The sequence below is a fragment of the Hipposideros armiger genome, unplaced genomic scaffold (assembly GCF_001890085.2).
Source record: "Hipposideros armiger isolate ML-2016 unplaced genomic scaffold, ASM189008v1 scaffold_339, whole genome shotgun sequence".
Classification (NCBI taxonomy): domain Eukaryota; kingdom Metazoa; phylum Chordata; class Mammalia; order Chiroptera; family Hipposideridae; genus Hipposideros; species Hipposideros armiger.
The window spans coordinates 97,994-116,176 of NW_017731689.1; the positions used below are offsets into that span (position 1 = coordinate 97,994).

At 43.4% G+C, this 18,183-nt stretch overlaps 1 protein-coding gene across 6 annotated transcripts in view; it reads right to left on the bottom strand.

Annotated features, from left to right (window-relative positions):
- Window positions 1–282: 282 nt before the first annotated feature.
- The window catches only part of SORCS1 (sortilin related VPS10 domain containing receptor 1), a 528,833-nt gene continuing 510,932 nt past the window's right edge, over window positions 283–18,183 (bottom strand). The window contains exons 25-27 of one of the 6 annotated variants that reach the window (XM_019661205.1): window positions 5,772–5,877; window positions 5,489–5,649; window positions 283–3,660 (exon numbers count right to left, since the gene is read on the bottom strand). In XM_019661205.1, coding sequence (XP_019516750.1) covers window positions 3,596–3,660; window positions 5,489–5,649; window positions 5,772–5,877 — 332 coding nt within the window. In that variant the 3' untranslated portion in view covers window positions 283–3,595. Of the gene's footprint in view, window positions 4,564–5,488; window positions 5,650–5,771; window positions 5,878–18,183 lie in introns of all 6 variants that reach the window. The other 5 variants (XM_019661207.1, XM_019661206.1, XM_019661209.1 and 2 more) reach the window with 5 other exon arrangements.

Sequence of the window (18,183 nt, forward strand, 5' to 3'; positions counted from 1 at the left end):
AATAATAATGAGCATGTTACTTATTGCAAAGTAACCAGTTTGGAGTGATTTTTAAATAGAATGAAGGACGGACATTATACTGTAATGCAGGCAGAATTCAGGTAGTAGAATATATTCTACTTTGGTAACACACAAAAACGAAAACAAACAAACACAAACATGCTTCCAGCCTGGGGTCTTTATTCGCATACAATTAGCCTTTATGACATTCTTTAGATATCACTTCTATATCAGGACTGAACGCCAAGGTTTGTGATAAAATAAACACCACGAAGCCAAGACTTTAGAGACATTATCTGTTTAATAAATATGATTGTAAAAGCAATAAACAATAGCAATTATACATTACACTACATCGTATTTAACAAAAAAATACATCAAAAAGTCATTTTAAAATTAGAAGTAGTTCCAATACTATAAGAAAACTTTTTTTTAATTGGCTTCCTATAAAAATAAGTAGGCAAATGAGGGATTTCAGTTGGAATCCTGGAAAACACAGAACAGCTGCCAAGTACCCCATTGCTCTCAAAGTTGCTGTTTGGAACTTCTGATAAAAAAGCAAAGCAAACCTCTGCATTTTGGGTGGGGAGTCCAATTAGGAATAAGGCAAAGGAGGAAATGTTGGTTGGGTAGTTCAGGGGAGAGCATGCACAATTTGCCTTCTGGGATTTTGGAAAACGTTGCAATATTAGATTTTTAGCTTGCTCTGAATCTTACCTTCTACAACCATCCCTCCCCACCCACTCCTCTGGCCTCAAGCCCACCAAACTCTGCATTGTGTTTGCACCTGCTGTTAGCGAGTAGGTAGGCACTTGGGTCCCTCCCTCTGTAGGCTCTCATCCCTGCCTTCTCTTTGGGACTGAGCTGGAATGGTCCAGTGCAGCAGTTCCCAAACTACCGTGTACATCACAACCACCTGAGGGGCTTGTAAAAACAGATTGCTGGGCCCCACCCCTGGTGTTTCTGATTTCAGTAGGTCTAGGGTAAGGGCCCAAAACTGGCATTTCTAACAAATCTGAGGTGATGCTGATACTGCTGGTCCGGGTACCACATTTCGAGGACCACGGAGCTAGATCATAAAAACAGTGAGGTCCCCTCTGAGTAGTACCTCGCCTCACTCATCTCCTACAGGTGGAAGGGAGCTTGGAGGAGAGGCACATGAGGACCCTTGAGATGCTGAATCTAGAGCTGGCCATCTCTGGTCCCTTTCCAAAATGCCAGGCACCTCATGTCCACCTCTATTTTTCGTTAGGGCTCACCAGCCCGTTCATCCCTAAGTCTTCCCACGTAGCCATTCATTTATTCCTTCAACAAGTAATTTTCTTCAGACCTACTCTAGGCAAGGCACTGTGCTAGATTAAGAGTGTCATTCCCTTCTTCATCATTTTCCAATTAAAATTAATTGAGCCGCAGCGCAGAGGACTCCCTGTGCTGCTTGGAGTGAGCCTCTTTTGGTTACCAAACACTTTCTCTTCCAGATTAAATTTGGGAGGCTCCAACTGAAGAGAATCAATGAGGATATTTCCTGTGAGACAGGAATCCTGGCAGGCCAGGGTTCAATTGAGTTCGACAAATAGGTATGGCTGCCTCAGGCATAACCCATTTCCCAGATTCACACTAGGTATATTCAACCATAAAAAATGAACAACAACAAAAAACCTTCTGCTTGAGTAACTTCTGACGTCAGCTTTGCTACTCTTCCCCTGCCCGGGCTACCTAAGGGCAGGGGTGGTCAGGATCTTTAGAACACTGGGACCCTATTTCATCACCAGGGCTCTGTGACACCCTCATGTTGGCTTGGGGACATGACCAAGAAGGAGCCTGTGCTCTCTGAGTGGTTTTTCAAAACTGTTTTCTTCTATATTTTAGAGTGGGCTTTGCCCAATTCATAATACTCCAAGAGCTTCTGCTGGCCATACACTTATTTCCTTCTTTCTCTGGGCCTCTTTCATGGTTGCCCTGGGAAAAGGGGAATGTCTTCCTGCTTTGAGACAATCCGCTTCAGTTAGTCAACTAACTTCTCCCCTTTACGCTTATTCATTTTGCCTTTGCTGATACTGTGACACTCAGAAATCAGAGCGCACACATGTGATCTGGGGTCATCCGACACGATCAAAATCTCGTTCTAATCCATGGCAACACTCCGTATGTTCTCAGACTTTTTGATTCTCTTGAACATTAAATCCATTAACCTGCTTCTTCTGGTTAAACAGTTTTATTTTACAAATAGTTTTACTCTACTGGGAAATACTGGGCACAGCAACCATCACAGGAGGGAATCACCCTGCCCTATAGTAACATGTCCAAAACATTTCTCACAAGAATCTTCTAGAATCAGACTGCACGCGAGTTTTGTTAAGGTGCGAGGATGCCCCTATTCATCTGAATGCTTTCTTTTCCACAGTACCTGGCCAGGTTTGAATTGCTTTGCATATATATATATATATATATATATATATATATATATATATATATATATATCAGCTCATTCACACACATGATATGTTTCCAGGTGGGAAAGGACAAGGCTGTTGGGAAGAGGCAGGTTCTACAGGAGGAGGCAGGGGGTACATGGAGCTGAGCCCTGCAGGGCAGGATACAGCTTGGTCAGCGTGTACGAAGGCTGCCATGCTCGGGGTGGAGATCAGAAATGTGTGGGTGGTGGAGGCAGGGTAGGCGGAGACTAGGCCGATCCTTAGGGAAGGTCAGGGTTAGTGCCCAGAATCTAGCAACATGTTTGGGAAGAAAAGGTAGGAACAGTTGAAGGGTAACTTGGGGATTGGAAGAAAGAGATACAAAGATATCACCAGGCCATGACCACACATGGAGAGCAAACAAATGGGAAGGTGAGACGGTGGGTAACCAGGGTTCTGTTTTTTACATAAATTGGGCAGGAGTAGGCAAGAGCTTCAAGGGGAAGCGGTCACGATGGGAAGGGGTGAAGAGGAAACACGGGTCCACGTCTGACATGCTTGCCCCCCACCCACTGCCCCCACCTGCCTCCCTTCCCTACGCTGCCTGCATATACAGAACTTCAACTGGCTTCTTTGTCCCCTGTGGCCACACAGGATGCAGAGAGCAGCCTTGTGGCCACCACTGGCCAACAGAGCTACCAGATAACTTGGAAGGGGAAAATGAGACAATGGAACAGAGAAACAGCTCAGGGTTTCCAACTCCTGTGCATGTCATTGTGTCTTGTGAAAGGGGCTGGGGTGGCTAATCCACCCGTCAGCCAATAGTGCTAAAATAGCTGTGAAACCGAGAGCCAAGAATGTTTCCAAAAATACATGCAGGTCTCCTTGGCCTATATATGTTATGAATTCTCTACAAACACGACCGATCAGAAAAGAGAGGAGGAGAAAGGGGGAGGGGAGTGTTTTTTCCATTAAAATAGAGCACCTGTACACTGCCCCTCCCAGCGTGTTCTCAACGTGTAGTCCACATGCACAGGCTTAAAGCTAAAAACCCTTGTTGTCTGTGTCAGAAGAATTAAAAAGTCCCGATGCAGTGAGTGTTTTGTTTGTTTGTTTGTTTGGATTTTGATTGTTTTTATTTTATTTTTGTTTTTGTTTTTGTTTTTACTGGCGTCCTCCATTCAAACATTTACATAGGTAGGGATTTCTTTTGTGCTTTGATTCTCAGCAACTATGGAAATACTTCCTGGCAAAATAGGAAACAGAACAACAAAGGAAAAAAAGAAAACACAGAGTTAGTGGTCATGAAGGATGATGCACTTGACAAGAGCGAAATTCTTTCCTGATCAGCAGGTCTCCTGCAGCCTTTGGGGCTTTCCTTAAATTGCAAATTGTGCCCCAGCAGATCCCCGCTTTGGCGTTGAAGGTGGAGTGGCTTGTCTTGCTCTTTGCAATCGGAGAGATGAGTCACCAGGTTGAGTAGAAGGGGAGGGAGGGGTGGGTAAAGCTACTCTCCTAAGAGAAAACGTGTAACACTTACTCATTTAACGACATTGGCAATGAAAAGGTGTCAGGGACTTTGCCCTGTGCTGCAAGATGCTTCCTGGGGAAGGAGGGATTGCTCCTTTAATAAAGTAAACAGCCTCTACGCTTCATACCCCATGCCAATGGGATTGAAAACCAAATGACCCACAAAAATGCACTTAAAAGCTTCAGCAGCGAATAGACAGGGTGAATGCTTCTCTGGACTCGAAGACAGAAAAGCCCTTTTTTTTTCTTTTTAACCCAAAGCAATTACGCATGTATCAGCCTGTCTCCCCAAATAAAAGAAAGCACAGTGAAAGCTGGAGACTAGATGTGGCTGCTGTGGTTATTATTACTTGTGATATGAGCGAGCCATTGCGTTTAAATGTCCCCTTAATACTGCCACGGAACTATCCCATATCCATTTAAAGAGAGGGTTATGTTTTCATTTAGGGACTCATATTCCCCCCCCTCCCCCAAGTAACAATCCTATCAGGGGCCTTCTAGGTGGCTGGGCATTATCGCATTAGAGTAAAGCATGAACGGTTGGTTATCTAGTCATTTATCCATCGTAGTCAGCAATGCAGGCTCTAGATGGGAACATTTACCGCTTCAACTCCTGATGCTAACAGACAGGAGGAAACAAGAGAAATGGATCACAATGGTGGCTTCATGGCTGTCTAACTTCCCCGGGAAATTTTCTCTGCGGTCAACAGTGGGACTTAGCAATCACACTTGAGGTTCTCTAGTCCTCGCGGCTGGATCCCATGCTTACTTCATAGGCACAGAGTGGGCTCTACTGGAATACGAAGAAGTCCATTTTAAGACTTCTGGTAAGGGACAGGTAACAAGAAGGGAAAACTCTGCCAATCAGTTCTGTAATAGTCTAACTGCCCAGTGGCTTCTCTCAGGCAACCCCACTCCTGGGATGCTCTACATACTTTATGCCTCTTGTCCTAAAAAGTCTCAGGTTCTGTTTTATGGGGAATCATTTTTAGATTACTGCTAAATTAAAAAAAAAAAAATCCCAGGGTGATCAGGCTGTCACTCCTCTACTAGCCTCATTATGTCACTCCTCTACAAGTGTTTGGGAGCAGTGTACCCTCCTTAAAGCTACCTCAAGCTGAGGCCTCCATATCTTGTTCTGGTCATTACATACCCTGTCCCCCAAACCCTGCCTGGCCCCCCAGATCACCAGATCTGGCCTCTGAGGCCTGTCCTTCTTGCATATTGTCAGAGCTAATGCTTTCTCTTTGCCCAGGAACACTTTGAAGCCCACCATTTTACCAAAGGTTTTTGCAAAAAAGAGGAAGACACTCATGAAAGAAAAAAAAAAAAAACAAGACAGGAGCAAGAAGGTTTTTTTTTTTTTTTTTTTTTTTTTCTCTCTCATTCCAATGGAAGGAAGCAAGGAAAGAGGCATCTTAGCTGTTTCTCTCAGGGGTGTTAGAGCAGAAAACAGTGGTTATGTCAAGCCAGAAAGGGGTTAGAGAGAGAGTCAGCCATTGATACTCAGGCTGCACAGCTGACAGCTACTGGGAATCATTTACCTATGAGCTGTGATTCCACCTTCTCATCTATGAGCTGGCCAGGCCTCCTTAGGTCAGTCTGAGGGATATGGGGCCTGCTTTCAGTGGGACTGACTCGACTGACCATCTCTCGTTCTTTCTCATTCTGCATCTGGGCATAAACATTAATCCCCGGGATCTTCCTAAAACATTAACAGAAACCATCACTGCCATGCACAGGAGACGTACATCACTGCGACACATGCGTCTGAACCTGTCATGGAGAAGGAAGAGGGAGGGGAGGCATGGACGGAGGGACACGTACCTCTTAAACTTGTAGATGACGAACACGGCCAGCCCCACAAATACCACGGACAGCAGCATCAACATGGCGGATCCACTGTGGGTGGGAGTCAAGTCCACCAGTGGGGCTGAGGGAGGAGGCAAGCCATGGTCATGAGCAGAGATGTGGACAGGTATGACTCCATGAGAGCCGCGCACGGTTCATATAGAGGCATGGCGAGTCCCAGAAAACCACAGGGGGCCTACACATAGAGGCATGTGATACAGCTGACATGTGGAGGTAGCGGAGCCTGTCCCAGTCCCCACGATGTTCCAGCTGGCTTGTCTAAGAAGTACAGGGGAGCCAGACTGTTAGGATTCAAGGGGGGCTCTACCGCATGCTGGCTGTGTGATCCCGGGCAAGTCACTTCAGCTTAATGTGTGTCTCAGGTGGTGAGGTGAGAAGGACAGGACGTTATCTCATCAGGTTTTTGTGAGGACAGAATGAGTTAATGCACGTAAAACCCTGATAACAGTGATCGGCACACAGTAAGTCTTCTGTAAATACTAGCTTTTATTGCTATTGCTGCTACTATTACCCCTAATCAATGTTTATAATGATAGAGTTATTACATTTTCCTATTCCCTGAATGCAAGCTTTTCCTGTTAGGCGACACAGACAACCAGAAAAACCACCGAAGGAGTATTTTTTTATGAATTGTCCATTTTCTCTCACTCCTAACCCAGCAGTTGTCATGGGGGAGAAAGTACAGAAGAGTAATGAAGCATGTTGATGTTTTTCACACGCAGAACGCTGATGGCTAAGTGAATGTTTCACAAGGGCTGGAGGGGGGTGTGCAATCAGATGTTGTCTCTGCAAAGCTCTGACAGCTGGTGCCAGGAAGCACCAGCCTCTCTGATGAGTTGGGTTCACCTCTTGGACTAAACAGATGCCTCCGCATCCATAAAACAGTCTCCCTCCCTTTTTTTTTTTGGCGTTTGCCCGTAGATTACAACATCTCTCTCCACCTCCAAATCTCTTCCATCTCAGGGCCAAACCTGTTGAACTTCAGTAACTTTGTTTGCAATTAATGTTCACCCTCTCAAAAACTGACATTTGGCAAAAACAGCACAGCTCAAGCATAAAAGGCAAGCCACATGCATCCCTTACAAGCCTGAATACTGACCTTTACCTTCCATCAATTTAAGCAAAGCCTGATGCTCAGAAATGTGGGTGACCTTTAAGCACCATTTTCTGTGGCTTTTCTCTGTTGAGAGTCAAGAGGGCAACTTCCTGCCACCCAGGTATGAAAGTTCAAGAATAAGTGACTGTAATACTGATGGCCTCGGACAAGACTCGAGGAGACTTCTGCTCTGCCTGGTTATTGTAGGATTAATGCCAGCCACTTAGTAACCAGGACATATGGAAAAGTATATTGCACGTATCCAGATGTTTTGGTGAAAAACAGTCAAGCTCTCTTTCCTGCCAATAGGCTTAGTTGTTTTAGCCGAATCAGCTTTTAAGAAGCACTGAAATTAAGCACCCCTCTGATTCTCTCTCCTGTCAAGCAGCACTGCAGCTGTGACGTGGGGGCAGGCGAGTCTGTGAGAAGATGGGACAAGCGCCACTTCAGTGGAACACCCCAGGCACACACGCTTTCAGCTCAAAATCAGAAAATAGAGGCCTCCTTCATGGAGTTAGGCAAACGCAGTGCCATCAGCAAAGGAGTCCAGAAATACTCTGGGACTCACACTGTCACTGGTAGGATGTCACTCCATTTGTCATAGGAAGTGTGGAAATTTACTTCCACAAACTGAAGTCAGGGGCTATGGTCTCCAATTGAAGAGAGGAAAACAGCAAGATTCTCATTGGTTAATTTTGTTCCAAAGGCCTTAGAACTAGTAAATGGAAGAACTAAGACTTGAGCTCAAGTCATCTCTCTCTCTCTCTCTCTCTCTCTCTCTCTCTCTCTCTCTCTCTCACACACACACACACACACACACACACACACACACACACAATTTCTATATACNCACACACACACACACACACACACACACACACACACACAATTTCTATATACTTAACCCTGGGTTAATATCAGTGGAAGATAGCAGAAATTTTAAAAGATACTTCTGAGAACGGGGATTAAGGCAGCAACTATATAGCACAAGAAGCAAATTAACAAGTTAAACAAGTTAAAATATTGTTTCGTTTGTCGACGGTAATTGAAAAAGTCTTAAAAATTAAAAAAACACGTATATTAAGTTTTAAATCATAGATCATACGCTCTTAAACTTGGATGACATGTATATGTGCATATATATGTATATGTGTGTATGTATGTGTGGTATATAAGTACGTAGAGAAATGAAGTCTCATGTACCTACCAGGCGGCTTCCACCACCATCAATCAATGGACAAGATTATTTTATTTCTACTCCACCCTGTCTACACAGCCCCCAACCACTGGATTATTTCAAAGCAAATCTTAGCTATGGTATAAATTCATCTGTAGCTCTTAAGGAGGTCTCCTGTTCATTCTCTGTCGACATTATCACACCATTATCACACTTAAGCAATTAATAATAGGCAGACATTTTGAAGGTAATTTTCTAATGCAAACCCTTAATTTGTCTGGGAAAAAATGGAGCTCCAGAGAGAAGCCCCAGATGGGTGGGGTGGTTAGAGGCAGGTTAGCTTTACTTGCTCAACTTCGAATTCCTAGCTGAACGCTCTTTGAGAAGAGGCAGAATATCAGTGTTGTGGAGCAACCAGGAAGAATACCAAGTCTGCTTGAAAGGGCTGGCATTTGAAATAAATGGAAAACTAAAGAGAGAAAATTGCTTCAGCCAGGCTCCAAGACAGAAAGCAAACACACGCGGGCTCTCCATTTCCCTTCTCTTCTCTTCCTCTTCTTTCTCCCCTGATCACAAGCTTAAATCTTCCAAGGCTAAATAAATCATTCCCACTCAAATCCTCATTCGTAAACAAGCAGAATTAACACCGTTTTGGAATTAGCATGTTATTTTGGGAAAGTGAGCTTCACTATCCGAAGTTCTAAAGCATGTGCTATCCGCTACTCCTCCCCATCTCTGCAAGGCTCCCTCACTTCTCAGAGGTGGGCGAGTGGGCAGGCAGGAAGCACCAGGCAGCGGCTATGAGTGATTGGATAGCACTGCCCTCTGTGTTCCCTGGGTGACTTTTGCTTGCTGATCTGAGGCTGAATATAAACGGGCCATTATTGCTCCACACAAGGGCAGCTGCATATCTTAGTTTGCCCAACACTTAGCTCTGTTTGTGTGTTTTGCTGAGGAATGGAAACTTGTGATAAATGGGCTTTAGCTTGTTGTGTGGAATTAGCATAAATTAATCCCTCTCCAATTGCAACCTAAACAAGGTAGAAAGAAGCATAGGAGAAAGTGCTGAGCAGTTGACTTGCCATTATTCCCGCACAGAGGAAAGCACAGACACAACAGCCCTGCAAGTGACTCAACATTTCTCAGTCTGGGTGCTGGCACATTCAGTTTCTAAAATCCTGCGAGGACTCAGAAATGCATTGAATTATTATATTCTGTTCATAAGGACCTAGGTTGATTATAATAATAGTCACGCTTACAGTCATAACAGTGGTCTTCTTGTGAACCATGATACATACAAGGACTGACAAGTAAGTTCGCGAACTTGTTGCAATGATGTTGCTAACCTTTTTTAATATCAGAGGGATTATTCATTATGAATTTGTACCAACTCGACAAACTGTTAACCAAGTTTACTATTTGGACGTGTTGAAAGGGTTAGTTTACTGGCTAAAAACTCCCTCACAGACAGTGCCGTGTGACCTGGTGCATTGTCATGATGCAAGGGCCATGAATTGTTGGCGAAAAGTTTAGGCCATTTTCGTCTATTTTTTTCACGCAGCCTTTTCAGCACTTCCAAATAGTAAACTTGGTTAACTGCTTGTCCAGTTGGTACAAAGTCATAACAAATAATCCCTCTGATATAAAAAAAGGTTAGCAGCAGCATTGCAACAAGTTCATGAACTTAATTGTCAGACTTCGTATATACTACCTGAATCAGAATCACCTGGAGAGCCTGAGAAAATGCAGTTTCCAAGGCTTCGCTTGAGAAAAAATGTATCAGTTTCTGAGAGTAGGTCCCAGGATATGTACCAAGCTACATGGGTCATTATTAGGCACACCAGTTTGAGAGTACTGCATGGTGGGCCCCACCTGCTGTCACTCATAAAACATCCAGTCCTTATCTTTAGAGTATGCCTGACCTTTCTATTCTCTGGGTTGCTAAACCAAACCAAAACAAACCAAAACAAACCATGCCTCTTTATTGCTAATCGTGTCTCTCTGTGGTTACAGATTAATTGCATTGCTGGATCAATTCTCTGCCCCTATCTGTGCCCAGGCCTTGTGGAGTCTGGATTTGATGCTTCTCCCGCCAAGATGTAAAATCTGGTTTCTCACCCCTTGAGTCTCAGCTAACACTGTAATGTGACTTGGCAATGGGATGAAGTGGAAGTGATGGTGTGCCAACGGTGAGCGGCAAGACCTCGTGAACTTTTGTTCTCTCTTGGAATCCTATCGTTGCCATGTGTGAGCAAGCCCAGGAAAGCCACTACAGAATGAGAGAGCATGTGGAGGAGAGCTTACTTATCCCAAATGAGGCCATTCCACAGTAGCCTACAGCCAACCAACACCCACTAGGTGGGACAGCCCACCCAAGATCAGTAGCGCTCCCTAACCAACAATCCATAGCTGATTGCAGACACACAGCGAACATAGACAAAGCCAGAAGAACCACCCAGCTGATCCATACACTCATGAGCAATAATAAATGCTGACTGTTAAGCCAGTGGCTGCCTAGGTGATTTGTTACACAGTAATCATTTATGAGTGCTAATGCATTCTCTCCTCAAAAATCCTTGTTTTTCAATGGGTTAAACATTCATTTAGCAATTCTCACCTTTGGGCTGTACATTATCCATTTCTTTTGGATTTCTGTCCCCACGGGCAGGGTGGCAGGGTATAAGTATGATGACAATAAATATTTACTTCTAACAGGTGGGAGGTGGTATTTCATTGTGGTTTTGATTTGCATTTCCCTAATTGCTAGTGAACACATATTGCAATATATAAGTGATGTATTGTAGAAATGTATACTTGAGGCTTATATAATTTTACTAACCAATATCACTGCAATAAATTTAATAAAAATTTATAAATGAATAAATAAATAAATAAATAAATATTCATTTCTAACCCAGGGCACATTAAGAATGACAGGGAGTGCTATTAAAGCTTATTCAGACACCACAGATATAACCCCATAGTCCTGGTCACTCTAGATATAAGGAACTTGATGTCTAAAAGGTAGCTTTTCCTAGGTTCTGGTATGTTCTCTATATTTCATGTGTTTTCTTGCCTACATTTTCCCCTGATTTTGCTTAACTATCTGCCTGGCCTTCCTTTTGAGGAGCTGTATCTCCTGTGTCTTAACTACCAGTTACTTCCAACCTGATGCATGTTTGTACCCCACATGTGAATTATTCATCTGGTCACTTTTCCCTGACCATTCTCAGCTCAAGAGTTTCCAGGTGCATCCTCAGGCATGGCCAACTCCAGCCAGGTACCCCTGTGGTTATTTCAGGCCCTTTTATGGAATCCGAAAAAAATGGCGAGGACAGGCTCTGCGAGAAGCTAAAGAGCAACCTTGTTGCTGGTCCCTGGTATATTTATGAAAGTATCAGATTCATTTAATCACAGTGGGGAAAGGGATACGTTTAGCTATCTTGACACCTGTTATTATTCATCATAACACCACAACGACTCAATAACTGGCAGTAGCCACTGGGACTGTGTCTGTGAAATAGCCTAATTATTTATAAAGGAAAAACAATATGTATTTTGGGGAAAAAATACTATTAGCATGACTTTACTCACAAGACCTGTAAATGATAGTGGTGTTGATAATCAGAAAGCGGGGGCTAAAGAGACAGATCAATCTATTGGCTATGGAACATTTTCACTAGTACTCATTGCATCCCTCAATGGAAAATGTTATTGCGACAATTTATTTCCCTTTGCAGTTCAGAGCTCCACAACTCCACAGTCTGGCAACTGCATTTATAACAATGACTTTGGTTATATTGCGTTTTTTGAAGCTTCTTGACCAATGCTAATTCTGCCTCCGAGTGGAAAGGGTCTTTCTCAACGTGACACCGTCAGGTAGGACTCATGTGTACCCTGACCTGGGCTGACAGTCTGACTTCCTTGTCCCTCCCACATTTCCTCATAACATATCCAGCGACAGCAACTGGAGCCTGGAAATATCAATTCTCTAATATCTCTGGGATCATATCTTTTTATTACACCTGAAAAAGCAATTAAAGCAGTCAGCGGCGACCATGGAGTCCAAGATAACACAAGATAAAAGTTTTATTAAAAACCCACACACACCCTTGACAAAGGACAGTTTTCCTAAACATTAGAGCTTAAACAAAAAAACTGCTAGACAGGAGAGGGTAGGAGCAGTTACTGTGTATTATTATTATTATTATTATTTTTAATTTAACCTGGGATATAAGGCTTTTTTTTGAGAAATACTAACCTTTCACTTTTTTTAAATCATAGATACCCCAAATTCCAGAAGAGCAGTGACCTCACTGGAAAGCTAAGGGATGAGGAGCACCCCGACTCTCTAACACAGGCAGAAAAAAAGGGAGGTACAGATGGGTCATTTTCTGCTCCTATTAGCACATTAGTAACATCTCAAAAGTATCATTTGTTTAACTTGCATAAAAGTCATGGCTATTCAAGTACATCTACCACTCAGGTTCCAGGGCACACCGCAATAATTTTTCAGCTGCTTCACGGCCACAGCTCTTGGCTGGCCTTTGCCATCCACTTAGATTATGGACATGGTATATCCCAGGTTCAGAGAGAGACACGCTTCGTTTTCCCCCCTGACTCCCACCGTCATCTACCCAGTCTGCCAATTAGGTTGGCTCCAGATATGCTGAGAAATTAGATTTTAATGTTGATTACGAATTTCCTCCTACGCAGACCCTGCTTTTCTTTAAAAGCCTGTCTGTGTTCGTGGATGCCCCGAGTTGTAAATCAGATCTATTGCTGGAGATAGACGTGCACCTCTCCTTGTTATGTATATAGATGGATTTCTGTCCCTGGAATGCACCATGAGAGTGCTTGCTGAGACTGGTGACAGGCTGGCTGCCTCAGCACCGTTTGGGGAACTTGTTAACAGATGCAGATTTCCAGAAATCCCTCCCTAGGCTTCTGATTCAGGGTGTGTTGCATGGAAAAGCCTGAAACATTTCTACTTTTGTGAAGCTTCCTAGGTAACTGCAATGTAGAGTCAGGTTCAATAACAGCTGCTTTAGAGCAGGGATCTCTGACACCGGGTTATAAAGACTGCTTCCAATCACAAAACAGGGTTTCATTTATCCCAAATGTTTTGAGGAAACCAGTCAGTGCCAGCTTTTCTGGTCTCTCTGTGAAGAAATCCCACCATCCAAGTTTCCCTTAATTTGCCCAATAAATAACTCCTGTGAAATGCAAATGATCCCTGAAGTGCTGTTGTTTGTAATGGAGTATGAATTACTCTAGTTAGGGAATGTGTTCTCAAATAAAATGCTAGCCTCATCTGTAACTCCCATTCACACACAGAACCTCATCTGTTCTGCCTCAGCTTCTTCACTCTACCTCTAGCCCCACCCCCAAACATAACAGCTGAATTTACTCATGACCACAGTTCCTCATAGAAATAAGGGTACAGAGTTTGATGTAGATTGAAAGATTTGTACCAGTTATCAGAGCTTTCATTTATCACCTGTCAGCAGGCTCCCCTCACCTGGCAATGTACTGAAGGGTGGAAAATTACAGTTCATGCTAGTCTGGTCCTGGTCTTCTCACATGAGTTGGAAGCCCCCAACTTTCAAGTCCTTGGTGGGGTTTTTTTCACATATCGGTTTGATGACATGAAACCTAACATGAACTATGAAATTTATCTTCTTTGGCAACCAAAAAAGAAGCCCCATACTCCTAGGTCTCCATCTCTATCAAATCCATTTCCCTCTCTTGCCACTTAGGTTGAAACATCTTGTAACGTGTAAATAATTTATCCAAAAGGGAAAGGCTTATTGACCATGCCCACACCCATTATTTAAAATATCCTTTCATCGGCCCCTGCTTCCCATGTCCGTGTGTATCATACTTTATAATCTGAAACCTACCCTGATGAAAGTTTTTCCACCAGCACACAAGGATGATGAACAACAAAGTTCATAATACAGTGGAATATTTGTCCTCCCTGTATTTCAGCCCTTTCTCTTTCCTCTGCTCATGATTCTACCTTCAGTAATAACACCAAATACGTGAGGAATACGTGAGGGTGTGTAGCTAGGTGCTCGGAACTCTGTCAGACTCTGCCTCACTTTACACATAGATCATACGGGGTCTCCTAGCTGCACCCCTGCTCCACACAGCCCCTCAGCCTGGCATGCATACTTTCTCCTCTCCTGGTAAGTTCCTGCCAACATTAAGGCTCATCATTATTGAACCTTCTGTATAGAATAGGTTTCATCCCCTTCATTTAGAATTAGTAAAGTTTCATGCAATTAGTATTTGTGCCTCAGGTCTAGCCAGTGTGGGTCAGTGGGGGCTCTTAACTTATCTCATATCCCTGGATAAATCATATTGTAGTTTTAAAGAGACAATGGCAAAGTAAGGCATAGAGTCATGTGAGGAATAGATGATAAATCTGAAATGACCTTGCCCTTGGGTAAATCCCAAGTGACTAGGGGCAATGAGAAAACTAGTGGCATTTTAGGGACATTTTCTTAATGGCCCAGGCTTGTTCTTCCATAAGTATCTATAGAGATGAAATGTTCTGTATTAGATTCAGAACCTCCCTGTGAGCCTTGCTGGAAAACAAAACAAAACATAATGCTCCCTAAGATGATATCATAACTCTTAAAATATGGAAGAATATAGAGAAATTCAAAATAATTTAAATCAATCAATAGAAGGCTAGAGTGAAAGCCTGGGTGAGATAGAACTTAAGTCAGATGTCACAAAAGATGTGAAGAAAATCCAGTTTGTTTGATGAGGTGAGGATGGTAGTGGAAGGTGTGTGACCCTGAGCCCTGTCATGAAGTGAGGCCGTTCCCTGATACCGGAAACATTCCTGCCAGCGAGCAGAGCAGTAAAACAAGGGCTGATAAATTAGACTTGTTTCATTCAGCCTCTTTCAGGAGCAGCCCTCATGTCGGTGCCTCTCCTGTTGCCTCTGGGATCTCTTGCTCCAGGACATAGAACCCGCATTTTCCTCTAACCTACCCATTCCCCACAATGTGGACATAAACGGTTATCATATATCTTAAAGGGATAGCTGACATAAGAAAAACACAGAGATAGGTTTCCCTTGGATGCTTACTGGATCAATGAATGAAAGGCTCCACTCACTAGCGCTTTGGTAAAAAGGGCATGTCACAGAACGGATTCACAATCGAATAAACTGAATCTGAAGGTTAACTGGGGGAATGGGGTTTCAACCATATCTCTACAGCTTAGAAATCGACTCTACATCTAATTATTTATAAAAGCAGTGTTTATTGAGCTCCTGACATGTGCTAGTTCTCTCCTGGGTACGGTGATGGAGACAACATTAAGGTATGCTGAGCTGTATCCTCAAGAAGCTGAATAAGAGTGAGGATGATGATGACGATGATGATGATGATGATGACGACAATGACAACAATGATGATCTGTATGATTTTAAAATCTGTAGATTTTAAAAATCCATGAGTTCAGAAAAGGAATAGAGGATATCCAGGGAAAGGCCTCTGGAAAGACATCATGCACATTTGGCATTGAGTTGAGCCTTAAAATACAAGTGGACTTAGGAGATGTAGAGATGTGGAGAAGGAGATAGAAATATTCCAGCTGGGACTAGCATGAGCAAAGGGACACTTCAGTCAAAACACCAGTATTTCCAGTCCAATACCCAGCTTGATTTATTTCTACTCCCTTTTCCAACTCCCTGGGTTGCTTTCTAACATCTTAGCCTTTGTCTGCTCAACATGGATGCCAGCTGCCATCAGGCCCTAAAGGCCAAAGACAGTGACACCTGCCATGGCCTTCACTCATCCTTCTTGACCACAGCTTCTCCTTCACTCTCTATTCTCATATAATTAAAAACCTCTCCTTTCTGTAAAGAGAACTGCAGAAACGTAGCTTTCAGGAGTGGTTAAACTCTCAAGAGGAATTGCACAGAAACCAAGATGCAGAGGAATGGCTAAGAACAAAACAAGGACTGCCTTCAACGTTTAGCTCAGCTTAGATACCAAAGTTAATGAATTCCCCAATAGAACCTGTGTGGGGGGGGCGGGGGGGGGGAACTAAACCCAGTCTCTGATGACATCCAGGTATCTGGAAATGCTTACCTTGTGTTCCCATAAAAGCTAACAGGGAGCTAAAACTGAAATACAAAATAAGGCTAGTAAATTCCTGAAAGAAGACAGTTCTTTTTCCTTGGAGACACACCACATTATGCATTGCCTCTCCCACCAGCACCATACTCTGGCTCAAACATTTTTAAAAGAAGGCTGCTGAACATCTGCTGAGCAATTAATGGAATGCAGCAGCGTGCTATAATGGTCCCTTGGAAGTTATTAGCAATCCTGCTTAGGAGACATGAAATGTTGCAAACAGTGGTCCTTTCTTTTTTTCTTTTTTGAATTTTTATTTTCTCCTGCCAGCAGTGGGGATGAGAGGAAGGGGAAGACAGTTGTGGGGCAAGTTCTGCATCAAAGAATCTTCCTCACTGTGTTTTCTTTCCCCAGGCTTCTTCCTCCTTCTCTTCCTACCCATCCAAATAGGCACGTGTTGATTTCATCTTAATAAAAGAAATTGTGGCAAGTGTCTCAATGCACTGATCCCAAGTTTTCTATGTGTGAAAGGAGGATTCCCTCCACTGCCTCGGTAGACACAGTCTACCACCCTGTACAAATAGTTAAAAAAAAAAAAAGAATCATAGAGTTACAGCTAACTTAGGGACCATGTCCAACAGGAAACGGATCCCTCATATACTTTCTTATCACAATCACTGAAGTACCAGCGTTCACACACACTTTGTCTTTTGTATATGAAAGTCTGGCTGACGGTGACTTTGTGCCTGTCGGTCCTGCCAGTTCTAACACTATGAACATGGTTAAACTCAATGTGACTAAAGTTTCCAAGACTCAAGTATTCTGTCAACCCCTGACATTCTCTTCCTTGACTCTTTGAACTGGAGCAGATTCTCCACATAGAAGTCTGCCTGCGCTCCAGTCACTGAGCCAGCCGTCACAGGAAGCCCAGTCACGCCAGGTAATCAGGTTTGAAATTACGACGCTAAATGCCTATCAAATCGAACAGGAAAGAGCCGTGAACAGCCACAATGGGTGGAAGTCGAAGATCTTTCTCCCTCTATCCAACTTGGCCCAGTTGAAGATGGGGCTCTTGCCTTGAACTGACATTTTGTTCTTATTCTCTCATTCTTTGGCAACCTTGTACTGCACGTATCTACACTGCAGAGGGGTATCCTTGAAATCTCAGCGTGTTTCCCTGAGCTCCCTTTTGCCAGTCCTTTCTCCCAGGCACCCGAGTCCTGCTCCCTAAACTCCCAGCTGTGGAATGAACTATGGACATTCATTGGAGAAATTTTCCAGATCTTCCCAACTTTGCCATATTCCTTCCCATCTGGCGCTCACACCAGTGGGATAAGCCCTTCATGGCACTTTCCCACATGGATTCACAGATGCCTTTGCTGTATCAGTTTTCCTGGCCAAGCTAGTGTCAGTTAATTACCCACGTTTTCGACCCCTATTTTTCAGCTGGGTCCCACCTCTATACCAGGTGTCATTACAGAAAGGCATCCTTAAGAAACACTTGAAATGAGATTTCAAACTCAGCAAGATGATGTGAGCCATCTTTGGAATGTGATATGATAATCAAGTAAATAAAAATCAGGCACATTCAATAACTGATGGAAGATGAGCATGGAAGTGGAAAAAGGTGTGAAGTGCAAGTGGCCTCCGGAAGTGGAGAATGGGAGAAGTGGGGTTAATTCTCTGTCTTGACCTGTGATGCTCCCCTTTCTAACAGAGGCTGCTGGTGAATAGTAGGGGAGTGTTTCCGACAAACAAAGCTACTCTATAACAAAATAAGCTGCCAGAAGAGAGCGCCCATTAGAGCTGCGTGTGCTGTAAAGCAAACTTTGCATCACAAGGAATGAGTTTTAGTCTGCCCCCTACACAGGCTAGGCCACCTAATTAGGTTAAGTAAATCAGTTAACCTATTTACACCAATTTCAAGTAGTCTCTTTCGACTTATTTGGCAAAATTTGTCAGTGGCTTGGCTATCAGAATAACTGCAATGGGTGT